This window comes from Pseudoliparis swirei, chromosome 4 (assembly GCF_029220125.1).
Source record: "Pseudoliparis swirei isolate HS2019 ecotype Mariana Trench chromosome 4, NWPU_hadal_v1, whole genome shotgun sequence".
Lineage (NCBI taxonomy): Eukaryota > Metazoa > Chordata > Actinopteri > Perciformes > Liparidae > Pseudoliparis > Pseudoliparis swirei.
Window position 1 is genome coordinate 8,015,212 of NC_079391.1, and position 19,628 is coordinate 8,034,839.

Consider the following 19,628-nt stretch of genomic DNA (forward strand, 5'->3'; position numbering starts at 1 on the left):
TCCATGACCTTGACCTTTGACCAGATCGAGCCCAAAATCGAATCAAATGGTCCCCGGATAATAAACAATCATCCCACCAAATTGCATGCGATTCAAGAAGATGTTGACCTTTTCATGACCTTGACCTTTGACCCGATCGATCCCAAAATCTAATCAAATGGTCCCCGGATAATAAACAATCATCCCACCAAATTTCATGCGATTCGGTTTAATACTTTTTTTGTTATGCGAGTAACACGCATACAAATAAATAAATAAATACACGGCGATCAAAACATAACCTTCCGCATTTTCAATGCGAAGGTAACAAGTCTGTATCATTTGGATGTTGAAGGCTCAGAGTAAGTTGCTATTTCCTTTCAAATATGTTATTGTCATTGATCATGGTCCAAGACATCTCACCTGACTAACCTCATTCTTTACACAAACGTCTCACACAAAGTGTCCTCCTTTAAAACAACATGTATGTGACGACGTCGTAGCTGCCAGTGAGAGTGAGGTCAGAGTTATTCTTACGGTCCTCCTCATCTACTAACACTGTGAAACCAATTCTAATTCTATTTAAATTCAGTTTATTTTATATAGACCAATATCACACATTTTCCTCAGAGGGCTTTACAATCTGTACACAGACGACTTCTCTGTCCCAGGACCTCACATTCTGCCTTGTACTCTATGCAGGAGCCTAATGTTGTACGGGTGTGAATGTAAAACACCACTTTACACACACACACACACACACACACACACTGCGCAGTCATTGTCGCACACATGTTATCAATCGCAGACTCACAAAAGGAAACAGACACAAACAAATAGGACTTCCCAAGAGCGAAACCTGAGCTTTGGGTATCGATGGGATCCCAGTGTTTAATTAATCAGCTCTGGGCCTCGCTGAGTGGGTTCATTCTTTTAAGTGTAAGGGAACATCGGGCTTGGTTTATACATTGCTTTCCTAACTTTGTAGAAACTAAATGTAACAAATAAAATCAAAGATATATACGTACTGAATTGTTATTGTAGGGTTTTTTTTTTTTACATACACAAGAAACTATATAAAAATAAAATAAATCTACAAAACTGACAGGAATTAAAATTATTGTGTGAATCCAGTGAATAATTAAAATTCCAGAACAGGTCAGTTCAAATGCAGCTATTTGAGTTGATATCAGCCTGATATCCAATGAATCTCTGTATTGGTGCACCCCGACTGAGAGAATAAGAACAAGAAGGGACCGAACCGTCCCACCCACTGCAGAGGCTCACAGCGAGTCATGCACAGCTTCAGAAGGTGTAGCGAGTGGAACACATACGTGTAAATGTCTTTAAACATGTGCAAGAACACCCAGACGTTTTAAAAGAAACATAAAGTGAAGCTATGGGTTTACAGGTTGTAAAGCGTTCCATCTTTGTTCTAACATCCTCTCCTCCTTGCTTTCTACTTCCTTTCTTTAAACCTTCCATCCCTACATCGCCAACCGTCCTCTCTTGAACTCTGCTCCACCGTCTTTTGTTTTCTTTCCCCAGACATTCCCCTTTTCGTGTCGCTACTCTCATGCTCGTCTGCGCTCCCTCACCTATCTGTTCCTCTCCTTTTAACCTCCTCTAATCCCCCGACTCCTGGCGTCTGCCCCCACGCATCCCGCTTCTGCAATAAATGTGGGTGAAAACAGGCCCTCAACCAGCTGCCTTCATCAATACCTGGTCATCAGCTGCCCAACTGAACCACATGCACATCCTCTGTTTCACCATGGCTCTAATAAGCTAAATGACATATGTCATGCTGTGAGGGAAACATTTGCAACAAGACACATTTTGTTCAGGTGTGTTTGTATAAAATGTTCATGAAGCCTGAACTAACAGACGGATGGAGGCCCTCTTTTCAAAAATCACCTTCAGGTCCAGATGATCTGACTTAAAATCCGACGAAGATGATTTTAGCTTTAAGATGATTTTGCTTGCTAGATATTCCCAGATATTTATGTCCTCTAAATGCAAACCAAAGTGAGGTAAATAAAAATAAAAAGTGTAATGTGACTTTATGCATCCCCAGGCATACTGTCACCTTTCCCTCTCTCTCTACTGTTATCTCTCTCCTTGTTATTCAGCCACCGAGCCTCCCCCTCTTTACTCCTCTCTCCCCTCTATATACTTGCCCTTACCCACTATGAACTGTTCGCAGCTCTGATGTACAGCCACTATTCTCTCTATCATATTACCACGGCTGCAGTGTGTAAGGAAAGAGATAGGAAGAGGAGGGAAAGGATTGAGAGAGAGAGAGAGAGAGAGAGAGAGAGGGTGGCGAGGAGACACATTTGTTCTACTCATCTCGGCTCTAAAAGACACAATTACCTCTCACAGCATATTATCCATGTTTTATACCAGCCCAGGGCCCCGATGCCTTTGCCTTGCTCGCCCCATGTAGGGCCCATATTTTAACACTAGCTATGACAGTTTATTTAAGAAAAGAAAATTGTCCCCAGGGAGATGGAGAGGGAGGGAGTGTGTGTAAGGAGAATACGAGGGGAAGGACAAAGAGGGTGGAAGGGGGGAGAGAATGAGAGATAGATGAGGCAGAGAGAGAGAGAGAGAGAGAAAATCATCTTCAAGAAGAAAAAAAAGGACAAAAGATAAAGACAGAAAAATACAGTGGGGGGACATTTATACGGTGACACATCAACGTTTTAATAAAGACCATAAGTCTCCAGGACTTTTTCTCTCCGAGCAGAAAGCAAAGAGAAGTCCCGTTTAATAAAAGGGAGACGGCCATGAGAGCGTTCGGTATCACACTGAAAGGAGAGAGACTCAGTCACAAGGCTCAGATGCACCAGGTCCTGACGCGGTTTCAGGGTTTGAGTCATGTTGTCGTTTGATGTTTCTGGCTCTGGTTTGGATATCTTCAAAAATAATTCACAGAGAAATGTCTCCCTTACGAAGGATCGAATCAGAAGATCTACCAATCCACCAGTGTCTCCCCCACTTCTTATTCCGACACTTTGGGTACCTGCCGATTCAGAGTACGGATCCAATATCCCCCCCAACACACACACACACACGTCATTCTCACTGTGTAGAATGAAAAGACATGACATGATTTAATTAATGTAATTGTTGGGGGAAACACGATGTGTATTTAATGCTGATCAGAGCCAGAACGGCCTGATAACGGATCCATTTAAAAACATCAGTATCAGTGTACATTAGAGTAGACTATCAATGCATCCTTACCTCTCATCCTTATGTAACACGATGTCAGATCAATATCCATAATATCACTGCGTATGTCGGGTCGGTCATGACGACACAGGTTTGGACAAGTCTCAGATTCAGGTCAGTGCAGAACTCGACCTCCAGAAGTGAAAATGAGTTTGATTGTTTTTATTATTATTATCATGGTTCTTTTAAAAATAATGTTTGCTCACAATGGGGTTTCTAGATTATACCATGAACTATATTTCTTGTAGAAAGGGCAGGTTAACGTACGGTGTGCTCTTAAGTGGACCCTTTTATACGGAGCACCTTGCAGCCTCCTTGCCGAATACATTTTTAGCTCTCGTATCTCACAGCTCCAGTGGGAATGAAACCACTAACCCAGGCCGTGTTAGTGCCTTGCTCTCGCGATTAGGCCGGGCCAGACAGCACACTGGCATGAGACGCTGATGTAAGATTAATTAATTCATTCATTTGAGGACAGAAAATCTCAAACCCCCACCCACACACACACACACCCACACACACAGACACACACACCTTTCTCTCCTCCTCTCCCACTATGTAATTGATGCCAGTCTCGTGCCCTTTCGCCTCCTGTGCCAGCGGGCAGAGGGCTACCATAGAGGCGTCCGCTTCACCCCTACATAACAACCTTGCCTCACCTTCACACACACACACACAACCATGAATACACACTCATACATTTACTGTATTTAGTGCACACGCATGCATGCAAACACACAAATGAAGAAACCACTTTCAGCCGTTCGGTCTTACTGCAAACAGTAAACACAAACACTTTATATTTAACTCTATTTCCCTGACTGCAAATCATGTCATCAGTTATTTGCATAATGTCTTGATGTGCCCTTATTTAAATTCCTTCTTTTCCTGTCAAATGTCAAAGTGACTTTATTCTCTTACAGCAATAAATACGCATACCTTACAGTTGATTAACATTAATTGAGCAGCTTGTCACAGCAGCAGCACTCTCAACACGTCTTGGAGGGTCAAATAATGTAATTAGAGGATAGATTTAGGTAAAGCATGTTTGTAGAAGCAAACAACAACAATTTAAATCAGGTTTATATATATATATATGTATGGAGAAAAGAGAAACTTATTTCTGAGAGGGCCTATATCTGTGTGACTCCAGGTGCAACTGGATGTACTCGTAACTTGTGCTCTGAGACAATGATAAAAGTAGGTCAGGATCAAGGTAGATGAGCTGGGTCAGATAACAAGTTTTGACCGATTCACAACAACAGAGAACACAGCATCAGAGGTGGGGAGAAGTGATGAAGAGGAGGGCAGAGGGAGGAAGAGAACAGGAACGACAGAAGAAGAAGAAGAAGAGACTGTGTTGGCATCAGACCGGTCGGTGCAGACCAACACAGAGGCCACAGTCTCCCGGTTTACTTCAGCGTGAAACATTTAAGGTATTACGGCATTCAGGAGAACTTTGAGCAGCCAAACGGTAAGATGAGCCGTCAGGGTCCAGAGAACAAAGTAGGGCTGCAACAACGAATCGATAAAATCGATAAAAATCGATTATTAGAAAAGTTGCCAACGAATTCCATTATCGATTCGTTGTGTCGCGCGATTATTACGCCACTCGATAAGTCTTGGAGCTGTTTGTGTATATTTTAAAAAATAGTTGCGCGCGCGGAGCGGAGCGGAGGTAGCGGAAAGACGACCAGAGAGATCATCGGAGAGACCCGAAAAAATGCTGCGAAAAAAAAAATGGAGGCAGAAAAGTCATCCAAGGTCCAAATCCATTCACATTGAACACAACAAAAAGTGTGTGCTAAAAAAGTGTGTGTATGTAAAAAACAATGCAACACGGAGCAATAGAAGCACTAACAGCAGGGTGAGTCACGATAGAATCTACTTTTTTCGTTTAGAAAGTGAGGAACATAACGCCTCCAGCAGCTTTTTTGCTGCTGCTGTTTACCTATCCAGCAGCTAGACTAGCATGTTAAGTTATAGCGTTAGCTCTAAGCAGTAATGCAGGTGTATACTATAGCATGCATGACTAAACCTTTTTTTTCTGGCCTTTTTAATTTTTTTCATATGTCATATATATTTTTTTTTTGTCCCATATAGGTTATTGTTGACAAATATATTTATGTGTATTGTACTTTCTGATTTCATTTTAAAGTTATTTTGTAGCACTTAAGCTGTTTTTAAATGTTGTGTACAAATGAACATAACTTGCACCTACTAAATAACCATGAGAGGATTCTTGACGGGGAAATGCACTGTACACACGAGCCCGCGCTGTCTTGACCTGTCCGTGGTTGAAGATGACGGCTTTACGAAAATCACCACCAGCAAACTTGCTCTCCCACAGATGTGTGGACAAGTGTGCAACTGAATGCCTGGCCTTGGGTGTTACATTACAGCAGGTAGTGGCCAATATGAAATTTTCTCAAAAAAAAATCATTGCCAGTACATGACAATGGTGCCAATATTGTGGCTGAGAAGCATGGGTGGTCTCTGTCTCGTTGCACTGCATACTTTTTTTAACTTGTCATCAATGGCATTGATCAGCCGGCTTCTAACAAAGGTGGCCTGTAACAGCAACACTGTCCGACAGCTCTGTCACACAGAGAGAAGGGCACCTTGATTTGAAACCAGACCAGTGGAGCATTCTGGAAGAGCTTCAGTTCTCAAGCCTTTTGAATGTGTCATCATGCTCATGGAGTGGACCAATATCTGCAATACTCCACTTGTGAAAGGGGGCTAGTCCACCCAGAGTGCTGCCTACGGAGTCAGCTCGCTGCAGGCTTTTCAACTCACTGCTGTGCAGCAGCAGGAGGAGAGAACGGGAGACTGCTTACCAAAGTGCAAACAGTGGCACTTAAAGAGAGAAGGAGATGGGTCAGCATGGCAGTTGCAGTGTCATGAATACTACAGCTAACTAATCAGCCTCTACTTGACTCCACTCCTTGGTTCTGATGGTGAAGATGAGGATACAGCAGGCGAAGGAGGAGATGTTTATTCAAGTGAGGAACGAAGTCCCACATACTTTGGAGAAAAGAGTTATTGTGGTGGAAGGCTAACAATGACCGATATCCCATGTTGGCCAGGCTAGCCAAGTCTTTACTTGTATCCTGCCACCTCAACACCATCTGAACGGCTGTTTTCAGCAAAGAAAAGAGCGAGCTTGAGCCAGAGCATGGACATGCTCACATTTTTGCATTGCAACGCAAAGTGGCTGAACAAAGAGTGAGGAGTGTGTGAGATGCAACGCAAAGTATGAACAAAGGGAGGAGTGAGTGGAGTGTGTGTGTCTGTCTGTTTTGGCTGATGCATAATGTATGCTTTTTTTGTCGTCTTATATATATAATTAATGCTTTTTTCCTTTTTTTCCGATTAGAACAAAGTGTAGATTAGATACACGAACGACTCTCCCCAACAAATATATAGATGGATGTGTGTGTGTCTTTCTAAACTTGACTTGAACTTAACTCACTACGACACTCAGGTACCTTCTTCTTCATCTTTAATAAGAAGTCAGTTCTACTTTTTTTGCAACAGGTGAGAAAAAAAGAAGCAACGAGCCATTTTTCTACCAATGCGTGTGTGTTGCTGTGTGTATGTGGAGGCAGTACGTACACTACTAAGTGTTGCTTTATTGAATGGTAAGAGAAAGAAGAAGAGTGCATGTGTGTGTGCGCGCACTAGCGTTAAACATTCATGCGGCCCTGTTGGGTCGTGATGGGACCGGGGTGACTGGTTGTCCCTGCCACTGCCTCATCCGATAATGCTGATTTGCTCAGGCACTAACAGACGGACCCCTCTGGGGGTCCTCCAGGCACACAGTCAATCACTGGTACTCCAAAAGATAGTACTCCAAAGCTATTTAAATCGCAAACTCCCTTCATTCTCTTCTTCCCATCTTTTGCCGTCTCTTTTTTTCCGCCACTTTATTCTCTTCAACTCTCCGGTTCTCTACACACACTGAAACCCTCTACTATATTTCCTCTATCCCCCCCCGACTTTGTATATTTTATTTTCCATTCAGTATAATAATACAATAGCACAAAGTAGAAAAAAACATTCAAAAAGAGAATATCTGGAAGTTGATTGATGTATTTAGCATTAGACGGTTGTGTACAGCATTCTCAGTAAACCTGCTCCCCTCAGCAGTACAGCGTTAGCATTGGATGGATCCCATGATGGTAAATCGGTTTAATGACAATAACAAATGGCTCTCGCACCGCGGCGGTACTTGATGTGGGTGTTTACACCTCGTCTCCTCTGTGTCTCCATGTGAAGGGGCTCTGGATGGACAAACGGACCGCCTGCAGCTCATTATTTTCCCGACCCGACCACTCCGCGGTGCCGATGCCCAATTGAGTCCTCGTGCAATCACAGTGCTGTGAGGCACTTGAGAGATACAAAAAAATTCAAAAGAAAAGAAAACACCCACAGAGGGAACGAGTCATGTCAATTACACACAGATCACCAGCCTCTTGAACACCAGGCGTTTCCATCGCTCCCTCATGCCCAGCAGGAGAGGTAACGTTCTACATCCAAGGAGACCTACCCCATGTGTCATACATTCTGCAGAAATGGACCAGGAAGTGAGTTTCACATTAAACTGACTTTGTAACTATCACTTAACAACACTGAGCCACCCCCCCCCCCCCCCCCCCCCATCTCCTCTCCCAACCCCTCCCTCCCCCAGGCTACCTTTTCCTCCACCATTCTCCACGTCGTTACCATAATCAGATAAGACAACTACCTGGGGAGCACCGGCCTCCCTACAGCACCTCGCTCCTGGCGCCGTGTGTGTACACGTGTGCGCCAGTGTGTGTGAATTGCTCCTGGCACTTGGAAATCCATATTCCTTTTGACTGTCTTTTTTTCCCGGTGTTTTGATCTTTTCAAACCGACAGATGACTGGCTGGTGTGTGCGTGTGTGTGAGTGAGGGAGCGAGAGAGAGAGAGAGGGTCTGTGTGTGTGTGTGAGAGAGAGAGAGAGAGAGAGGGTGTGTGTGTGTGTGCGCAAGAAAGTCTTCTAAATTGCCCTGTTCCTTCATAGGGTAATATCTGTATTGTGCCTGACATGTCTGCTACAAATTACTGCTGAACTGTGAGAGTGTGTGTGTGTGTGTGTGTGTGTGTTTGAGTGAGTGATAAGTAGATACGTGTGTGTGAATGCACAGGAATGGGAGTATGCGAATGGTGTTTGAGTGTCAAGGATGATTATGTTATTCTTCTGAATAGTCCAAACAGATCACATCACCCTGCCATTAAACGAAAGGCCGTCTGATTCACAAGAAGGCGCGCGCACACACACACACACACACATACACACACAAAGTTTCAAAACCTCCAAGCTACACCGACCCAACACACGCTAAATACCTGTAAGCCGTACACTTTTCTATGCCTTTGTGGACATGTGCAACACATAGATAGTGTACATAGACGTGTACGTAACAGCCTGATCCCTGCAGGGCATGAAGACATCCTGGACAGACACACACTGGACACACACACACACACAAGCTAGCAATTGAGCCATAAGCAACACTACATTTAGCCAACAACACAATGGACAGTCTAATTACTGGAGTGGGCATCAACACCAGTCATCCAGCCAGTAAACTAAACTGTCAAGTGAGATCTGGGGACACTAATTTAAAAGTACTGGTTATCATGTAGAACTTCCCCATTCCTGGCTTCTCCCTCCGGCCCTGAATAATGCTTTAAATAAAACTGCGGTTGCTATAAAGTAGGCATGCTATATATCATTCCTTTATCTACCTATTTGGCACCTCCAGTCTCTCGTTTCAAAGTAATTACTGGAAACTTAATTTGAATGATTTATAATCATAGAAAATGGAAGAATAGGAAATTTAGTTGAAGGTACTAAGATTATGAACGGGGTCATCTATTTGCAACAGATTACTCGTCATTAGTCGGCAACTTTTTATATTTTCCTTCAATTGTTTTACTTGTTATAAACGTCTTTTTAAATATTTTATTGTTTCATCTTTGACATTTTTTTAAATTTGCTTTTAAGCTTTCTTGCCAAAAGTGAGATGAGGATGAATACCCCTCTTATGTCTGTGCTTTATGTATGGAACTTAGCTTAGCATACAAAACTATTTATAACTACATGAAACGTAGGACATGTTGATTCTATTAATTGATCGTTTCTTTTTGTTATGTTTATTGGTTAAATTTTAGTCAAAAGTTTACTATTTAGGAAATTGATTTGAGAATTATTAGTCATATTATATAGTCATTATGATTGCATGTTATGGCCAAAGAAGGGCAATTAAAGAGATACAATAATGCCTATTAAAATATATGCCAGGTCAAATAAACGTTTGGGTCAAAACAGTAAATAGATAAAAAGTAAATAAACCAACATCTTCCATAACAGACGCTGATAGTGGAAAGGCGCGTCTTGGTGGCCGTGTTTTCTCCACAAGTAGCCCGGTGGTATTCACAAATGCTGAAAGAGAAAGATTGTCCAGTAGAGTGATCTGTAAAATGATACTCTTCAACAGACCACACACACACACACACACACACGACCTCGATCTCAACCTCAGTCGCTCCCCTTCACTAACGGCCTTTTCAGAACCATCAGACCTTATGAAAGCCTTTTTTGTCCACGACAGCTTTGTATTTCCAACTTCTGATTCCTCCTAAAATGTCTGGTTGGTGAACCACTTAGGTCAATTGGTTCTTGAGAAGAAGAAAAAAAAAGGTATACATTGTTCGTATATCACATACAGGACACGATGAGAAGGCTCATTGAGCGTTACGACTCATTCACGTTTTAGAGCCAGCTTTGTCCAATACAATTAAACAACCTTACATGAGCACATAGTATGTACTCATGTAAGGTTGTTTAATTGTATGTATGTCTGTGTTTTACACAGTAAATCATGAAAAATAACCAGACCGTAAGAGATTAAATAAAATATGTACAAGCCAAAGCTAACTCTGTTGCAAGTGGGAGGAATTATCCGTCGGTGTGTGTGTCTGATGTAATGTGCGGCCCCTGGCCCCAACAGCTGTGCCAAAGCAGATGTTTGCCAGTGTAATTACCACACCCTCGTAGAGAGGAGGAGGAAAAGATGGACAGAGAATAAAAGAGAATAAGACGATAATAAAGAGACCATTTCCTTATGACAGTTAAACGCAAACCTGATGGCACTTCTTAAGTAGATTGATCGAGTTTCATGTAAAGAAAGAAAGAAATTTACACATTTATTGATCCCCCGTGGGGGAAATTCTTCTCTTGATTTGACCCATCCTCAGTTATTAAGGAGCAGTGGGATGCAGTGAAGCACCCGGGGAGCAACCGGGGGGGGTTCAGTGTCTTGCTCAAGGACACTCCGACATGCAACTAAATGTGGAGAGCGGGGATCGAACCGGGTACCTTGTGGTTACGGGAGGACCACTCCCAATCCCATGACAGGGTTCACACACATGTCGACCAATGGACTTCCAGGACTTTAAACCAAATTTCCATGAACAAAAATGTTTTGAAATCTCGGTGAATAAATTAAAAAAAGGGAGAAAATGTAGTATTTAAACAAACAATGAGAATTCCAAAGCATACAGTATACAACCTTAAATGACACAAATGAATTTAATCAAGTTTGATTGAAAGAATAAACATGCATGTCTTTTCAGTTACGGTGCGTTCACTTGCAGCGTGAAAAATGTGCGAGTATGAGAGCTCTATGCCGGCTTATATTTGGAGCGTCATTCTTTTAAAAGCATATTCGTGACTTCAAACTCAGCGTAAATGCACATATGAATAGAACACATTTCTATGACTTTTCCAAAACTTTAGGGATTTTTTTCAGGACCTATCCAGGCCTGAAAATAAGCATTTACAAATCCCATGACTTTTCCAGGTTTTCCATGACCGTACGAACCCAGCATGAGCAACAGCTGACCCCTGCATAAAAGCACAGATACATGCTACATGTGCTCCTCATATTGACCGACTATGACGTGTCGTGCCACCATCAGCATCCCTAAAAACTCGTGAGAATTGTTACCTGCAAAACGAGGTGTGTCCACTTCTCCGGCGTGAGCCTCCCCTCTGTTCTGAAGCCGACAGTCTCGGACCGACCGTGCCGCAGTGTGACCATCTGCTCGGACACCGTCACAGAAAAAATCAACCGCTGGCCTGAGCTCTTCTCCAGCAGCATCCTGCGAGAAACACGTATCCAAAAACACACATTTATTTCAGCAGTCAAGTCAGTCCATGAGAATATCTCGCAGTGGAAGTTTTCTACGAGTCGACTCAGAAGTCAGGAAAAAAAAGGACGAGTGGACTCAAGTGCCCACCACGCACACTCCCACACAGAGTCTCTCATTCTGACATTTACACATAGAATATCAATATTTTACATGACTGCTAGGTTGGAGCTGCGACACTGGGTGCAGAGACACACACACACACACACCTCGTGTCATATTAACCACCATCACTGACATTTTATGGGAAATCATGACTTTTATGAACCCAGAGCCATGTACCCTATAAATCACAGATAGAAGTATGCATGAGAAAGAGCCCATATGTATGTATGCATGTGAGCATGTGTGTGTGCTTGTGGGGAGAGACAAAGAGATAGAGAGACGGAGAGAGATCATAAATGCAGGTTGGTTACTTTCAAAAACTAAAAGGGTGATTTATTGGACTGAAAATGCTTCTTTTGTCTTTTTGATATATATGAAACAATCCTGATCCAACTAAACATTGTCGATTATTATTTCATTTATTTAAAAACGTTAAAAAAAAAGAAATTCAACATTTGAAGTATCGGTTTTGTCCAAAACCCAGAATGATATTCAGTGAGAGAGTTTTTGAGAATAAACTTTTGGCAGCCAGCTTTATTAATCAATAGTGAACATTGTTAGTGTTGCATAATTTTCTGTTTTAACTGTTTACCAAAAATTTATTATTTACGGTGCTAGGTTAAAGTAAGTTTATCGTTAGGGGAAAAACAAATTGATAACTTCAAGCAAGGAAAAGTACAACAGAAAAGAAAATATCCATTCAAAACTAGAACCTTCAACCAATATCGACATAAACTTCATAACCAGTTTCTGGAAGTGAAGCCACGGTACAGTAAAAACGATGATGTGCAAGAACAGGTGGCTGGCTCTGTTCATTGTTCAGATGAGGGGAGGGATGTGAAATCACAAAGAGAGGGAGACACAAAGAGAGAGAGAGAGAGAGAGAGAGGGGAGTGAGGAGAGATGGACAGAGGTGAGGATAGAGACCTCCTTTCATCTGGCTTCTTTGATGGCAGCCGTGATCGTCTCCACAACAAAAGACTGATGGCCAACGACAGCAACAGAAAGACAGAGAGGGAGAGTGAGAGAGAGGGAGAGTGAGAGAGGGGGGGGGGGGGGGGGAGAGAGAGATATTACTTCCATTCAGATGCATTCAGCCTTACGGGTGTCATGTTCGTAAAAACACCAAGACAACAAGACCCGTCTGTCATCTGAACCCCCGGACGGACAGCCTCACAAACAAAATCACAGCATGAAATCTAAAGGACTGATTTGATCTCCGCCTGATTCCTCGTCTCGGAGTTGAATTCAAACTGACAGCAACATTTAAACTGAGCATCCGATGAGTTGCTCCACGCACATATAACCCGGTGTTGCTCTGGATCTTTCTTCAGACCCGTCGCCGCTGGAACGTTATCATTCATGTTTATCTCGACAGCACATTGTGGAATATGTGAACGTGGAACGACTTTATCTTATGAAACTTCAACAAAGCCGTCAGAGATGTTTTTTTAATCCACGTTGATGTTGTTTGTTTCTCACCGAGTATTGCCTTTCTTTGTTTGTCCAAATCGAGACGACGATTTCTTATCATATTAAAAGACAAAGTAGTCAAATTATGATGTGAAATATGAGTAAACTATCTTTTAATATGATCAGATATTGTTTGCTGAAGGATGGAGCTGAACTTTTTAAATAAAAAAAGAGGTGCAGAGGTAGAAAGAAGAAGAGTTTACCAGACCTCCGTTTGAGGCTCGCTGCTGCTCACATCTCCCACCAAAATATCAGAATCAAGTTGCATTGCGGGTAGTTTAGGCCCAAGGCTTTGACAAGAAAGAACAATGCGTTGAATTAAAGAAAAGATAGCATCCCTGGTTCTGCTAAATATATTTTGGGCCTTGTTACCTTCGCATTGAAAATGCCTTATTTATTTATTTATTTGTAAAAGTATTGAACCGAATCACATGAAATTTGGTGTGATGATTGTTTATTATCCGGGGACCAGTTGATTAGATTTTGGGATCGATCTCATCAACAGGTCAAAATCTTTCGCAGAACTCGATGATTGTTTATTATCCGGGGACCAGTTGACTAGATTTTCGGATGGATCGGGTCAAAGGTCATGAACAGGTCAAAATGTTCTTGAATGATGATTGGTTATTATCCGGGGACCATTTGATTAGATTTTGGGATCAATCAAGGTCAAGGTCATGGAAAGGTCAAACTCTTTTTTTACCATAGCACGATACATTTTTGTCCAATTGGCATGCAACTAATGCCAAAATGTTCATAATTCAATGCCCAATCTTGTGATATGCGAAGGTATGCGCTCTACCGAGTGCCCATTCTAGTTTTTCTTAAGAGTCCATCGAGCTTCGGCTTGTCACAATATTTCATTTTGTGGGACAACATATTGTCCCAAATAATATAATTGCGTTAAATGATGCCATTGTTGTTTTAAGACCCTTTTTTGCCGCTGATATGATTACATAATAGCATCATATGCCAACTTTTAATTATTAAGAACATTTAGACATTGGAATATGAAGAAAATATTCCAATATTTAATATAAATAAAACATGAATGAAATAAAAACAAACAACCAAAACTATAAATTTTAAAAAAAGGACTTCAAGCCTTGTTCACAAAAATATGCTATTTCTGCCCAATGCCCAATGTTTATTTTGGCATTATGTTTGCAAAAACTTTGAAAACATTCTTATGTAAACACATCGGCAATATTGAGGTTATCAAAAATGATTGCGGTCAGGAAATATATCTTACAATATTCGATAACTGAATTACTGTAACAGGCCTAATCCTGAGTCCAACATAGGAGACAAATAGTCAAATTGGTTTGACTAACAAATAGAAAAACAAGACATCATGCATGTAGAACTTATTTTCACTTTCACGACAAAGCATCCCATGTCGTTCTACTTTCAGTGCTGCTGTCGGGGAGATGGGGTTGCCTAGAAAAGCCAACTGATCCCCTTTAAATGTGTGCTTGTGCTGTGTGTGTCTGTGTGTGAGTGCAAACTGATCTGAGTGTGTGTAACTCTGCACCATCCCAGTCCTTCCCGCAACATACCAGCACACTCTCATCGCCTCTCACACACACACACACAACATGTCTAAGTAGGACATGACAGCCCGTTGTTAGCCAGCATTTCCTGATAGTGATACTGACCTGACTCGGCCTGATTGCTCCTTGTTATTAGATCAATATCGCAGGTCTTTCACTTCAATGTATGAACGTCATATCAAATGTGATATCAGAACAGACATTTGACTATACATCACAGCAGCAGTGCGTTTCCAGCAGGGAGCTGGATCGGTAGCAACGGATGATGTTGAACTACTCTGATAAGGTAAATCAGTAAATGTGACTCATTATTAATGCACACACACACACACACGCTATTATTTCCCATTTATTTTTTCCCCAATCATTTTTTTAAAAACTTCATCTGAAACACTGCCATTTTTTTATTTTTCGTATTTTCCTTTACTTTTCTTCTACTTCTCAAACAAATACAGAATCAACAAAGCTTGCTCATTGTAACACAATGTTGTGATTTCTCTTTATAGCTGTGCCAAATGAAACTGTAAGGTGTAATGTGTCTTTGGGGATCATCTATTTCACCTAGATTGGCATCCATCCATAAATGATAAACTTATCCATGGCTAATAACACATTTCTTAAGCATTTCTAGCTGTGTAGTTTTTAGGGCTGTACCAAATAGTTCAAAGCTGTTCTCATAACGTTGATAATCACATTTTAAATCAACATTCGAATGCTGAACATCTTTTCTTTGCACTTGAATTCATTCTTGGTAATTATGCCCAATTGTAGAATAAGATTAGGTTAACTAACTATGGTTTCCCCTGTATTAATTCTGCAGAATATCTTCTGCTCTCAAGATTCAGGGGGACAAGATGTAATCATTAAATTTTTTTTTTTTTTGAAACACTTTTTACTGCAGTAAAAAAAAGATTTAAAAAAGACTAACTCTTTGAATTCGCTAATTCCCTAAATTCTAATTGAGGATTTGTTTTACGGTAATGCCATAAAATATGACGATAAATAGTCAAAGCTTTAGTTCAAAAGTGTCCATAGAATGTAAATTGGAGATTTGGTACAGCCCTAGTTTATGATTATTCATATGCTGTAATAAGTAAAGTCAGGATTCATGGAGAACATGTACTCTCATCTAAGTCAGACTTTTCAACTAATAAATGTTTCTGCACAAACTGTCATTTACACACACACACACACACACACACACACGCACACACGCACGCACGCACGCACACACACACGCACGCACGCACGCACGCACACACGCACGCACGCACGCACGCACGCACGCACGCACACACGCACGCACGCACGCACGCACGCACACGGTAGTCACAGTTTCTCCACCCATGTAACAGAAACAAATATTCTCATTTCATAGCAATTACAAAAATTGAACTCACATTTCTCCAGGAGAGCTTGGTTTGATCCACAATGCCAGAGTGAGGGAACCCAGTGCTCCTAGTGCCTGTGAGCGGGGGGAGACCACACATCCATCCTGGATGAGCCGAAAGAGCACACTACTGGATCCACCAGAAAGCCCCTCTGAACTGGTCGTGGTTCTGCTCTCCGTCTGAGTCCCAGGACGAGTGTCATCGCTGTCTTCATTTATACAGGAACCCCTGAAGGCATAAAGTGTACATGTGTTAATATCTCCACTCCAAATTACCTCTTTTCTGTTTGCATAAAATGGAAAGGTCAGAGGTCATTTAAAATACCTTCGTAGCCTTACCAATAATTCAATCGACCTACCTGTGTGCAGGCAGTAGCAGTGGTGCATATGGAGGTGTGGAGTCTCTATAGGGACACTCCTGGACACAGAAGGCCTGGTGACATGTGGTCAGCTCGGCCTGAGAGGACGGCGACCGACAGTAGCTGCTCCGCTCCGGGAACCCACAGGTGGACCGAGACGGGGAGGTGGACACGGGTTTGAAGGCAGCAATGTTCTCCATTCTGGGGAAATGTCCCTAAGAATGGAGACAGTGAAACAATTAGCATCATTACATTTAATCTGGGTCTCTTGACACTTTGACAACTAAAATGCAAAAATTAGAAGACGTTATAAAATAATGACCATGATAGGGAATTACCCATTTTGCAAGCACATTTCTGACCATCACATGTACTGTATGTATAAAGTATGTTTAATATATATTAGGACAGGTGTCTTTAAAAGTAAATATCAATAAATGAATGATGAATTGTATTTAGCTGCTTCGGGGCGTACTTGAATAGAACCCAGCTAGCGTTGATGTAATTAGTAACACCTGGGCTTTTTCCAATAGTAGGAGAGGTCAAAATGTCTGCTTTGATAAAGGCCTATTTTATAGTCGTTAAATAATTAATATACAGTACATGGTCTGTTATTCTCCGGTTTGTGGTTTACAAATTACAATGAGCTCTTCAAAGCCACTCTTACCTGTGATGAAGCAGGTGTTGGACACAGGCTGAAGAGGAGGAGAGTGAACCAGATGAAGAGATGATGCCACTTCATCCTTTTCATCATGTTTTCCCTTCTTCCAGTGATGACTTTCAGGTATAATGGCCAGGGAGAAACGGGCCAAGTCTTCCTTTCTCTCATCCTTTTCTCCCTTTTCTCCCTTTCACCGTCTGTTTCTGCCGTGGACAGAATCCCAGAAATCCCACACACGTCTGTCGTGCTATTGTCTTTTCCTTTCGCGCATTTCCCCCCATTGTTTAGGTATTTGTTTATGTCCTTGTTGCATTTGATCCCCAAGTCGCACGGCTCCTCTCTCCTTCCTCTCTCCATCCTCTTGCTGACTCCTCTTCCCCATCTGTGTCTCTGCGGTTCTGCCTTTGCTCCTCCCTCGTTGCCCGTGTGTTCCAACCATCTCTGGCCTTTGACCCGACAAGATTCGGGAACCGGGTTCTCCGAGGGGTCCAGCGTGGTGCTGGGTTCTAAAATCTTAAACGGGGGTTCTGCAACATTCCCGGGTGACGAAGGATGTTCAAGAACCTGGATTTCTTTCGGAAGCCTTCCAGCAGCACTTGAATAAGTGATGCCTGTCATGGTTTCATGGTTCCAGGGACCTTTTTTTTTTACAGGCCAGGACCCCTAGGGTGAGGCTACGAAGCTTAGCTCTCTGTTACACCGTCTCAGTCCCTCGCACACACACACACACACACAAACCACAACCAAAGCCTTCACATGATAGGTAGGATTTCACAATCTAGAGAGGGAATATAGAGAAGGAGAGAAGGAAAGAGAGACGTGGTCAGACCAAAATCCAACATGAGACAAATCTGAGGAGAGTGAAATGCCATGCAGGCTATTCCCGAGCCAAAGCCTGCACTATCATGTACAGCTTGATGGAGGCACAGCTCAGCTGATACTGCTACATTGCTTTCCCCTTTTCTTCATTTTCTATTGAATTAAACATGACCTTTTCCCGCTGGCATCTGGCCTCCAGGTCCTTATCCAACTGAACGACTTTTCACATAAGTTTGTTGGAAATTGAGGCTTAGGCCAAAAGCTCTCTTCATTACAATACTTATCAGCTTCAAATTCGCATTTTGACACACAAAAAGAGGGCAGCAGTGCAGTCATCTGGAGTGTTGCATTACTGGACCCTCTCGCCTGCAATGGCCGTTTGATAATAAGCGCGCGCACAGTGCATCTCATAACGGGAGCGATAAGCAGTGAAAATGTGTCAATCTATACAGATATTATGACATGCTTTAAACTATCTAGTGACTCCTCGTGGTTACCTGTTGGCGAGGAGTCCCAGCACAGCGCGATATCCCCATCACGATACAAAACAAAACAGTCCACTTGTTGCTCTGTCGAACAAAACAAGCTAGTTAACTAACCTAACTACCTCCGCGCACCTGTCAGCGACAGAAGACGCCGCGCGCCAGTAGAAAAAAAATAGTACTTTCCAAAATATGACGTGAGTTATTCTGTCCGTTATTCTAAGCCCACACTTTGACAGAAAAAAAACCTGATTGACAGTCAACTGAACTTGACGAGCTCCTGTGTTGTTCTTCTCCGCCGTGGAGCTCTCTCACTCAGCGCGTGCAGCACGCGCTACTAAGGAGATTACAGCGGGCTGCCATCTGGCCAGCAGCGCGCGAGGCGGCAGGATATGGGGCGCAAAAAGTAACGCCGAGGCGACGTTACAGCGGCGTGAGCCAAGGAACGGAAACTTAGAGCCCCGGGGTTGGCGTGAGAGATAAAATAGTGCGACATCGCCATTTGCATCAGTTACATGATTCTACTACATATTGTCCATGACAGCGATGCATTCATATGCGATTTAAAAGCCTAATTACCCCCCGCCTGGTGGGCTGCGTCTGGGCTTCAGACAAGTGGCTCTCAGGGAAGAACGCTCCTGCCGTCGCTAGGCAACGCAATCCGCTCCGGCCAAGGAGTGTGGGCAGCGAACCATTTCAATAGATCTGTGGATAAAAAATTAGAAAAGTCTTTAAATACTACATCACAATTTAAGGCGATATATGATCAATACAACATGTGCAATAACAATTAAACATGCCCTTAGTCAATAAAGTATAAATGTTCTGAAACAAGTCAATTCAAGCCCATTTGTTAGGCACTTTAATTTGCAAGAATGGCATAATGAGAGGCAAAAGAGCTGGCAAGGTGTCTTCCCTGTCAGCAATTTAATGGCAGTCACTAGGGGGTCCCTGCTATGAGTGCTATTAATTGGACCTTCGGAACAAATAAAGACAAATTACTAATTAAAGTAATTACATGTCTGTGATGAAACCCTGCATGCTAAAGTGACCACAGTATGCATGGTATACAGCTGCTGTGAATGCCCTTTGATTTGGTTGATCAACTAACTATATTTTGAAGTGTGAATTTGCTTGTGTGGAAATATTTTGTAAAATATTTTAATGACTATTTAGATAATCAATTTCAATAACTGAAAACAATGTAATGTATATACATGTAAACTATTGTATCGCTAATAAACAGTAACTAAACTATGAAGTTGATGGTAATTGTTTCCTCACTTTCTCAGTTTCCATTTTTTCCCCTTTTGGTTAAAATCTGTA

General features: G+C 42.2%; 1 protein-coding gene across 6 annotated transcripts in view; it reads right to left on the reverse strand.

Moving 5' to 3' along the window:
* Positions 1–18,570, reverse strand: part of ush2a (Usher syndrome 2A (autosomal recessive, mild)) — a 222,984-nt gene extending 204,414 nt beyond the window's left edge. For all 6 annotated transcript variants that reach the window (XR_008831481.1, XM_056413166.1, XM_056413164.1 and 3 more), the window contains exons 1-5: positions 18,318–18,570; positions 17,008–17,779; positions 16,341–16,555; positions 15,992–16,210; positions 11,259–11,412 (exon numbers count right to left, since the gene is read on the reverse strand). Coding sequence is in view for 5 of the 6 variants with exons in the window: in XM_056413166.1 (XP_056269141.1) it covers positions 11,259–11,412; positions 15,992–16,210; positions 16,341–16,555; positions 17,008–17,619 (1,200 nt within the window). In the remaining variant the exon portion in view is untranslated. The remainder of the gene's footprint in view (positions 1–11,258; positions 11,413–15,991; positions 16,211–16,340; positions 16,556–17,007; positions 17,780–18,317) is intronic.
* Positions 18,571–19,628: the final 1,058 nt, after the last annotated feature.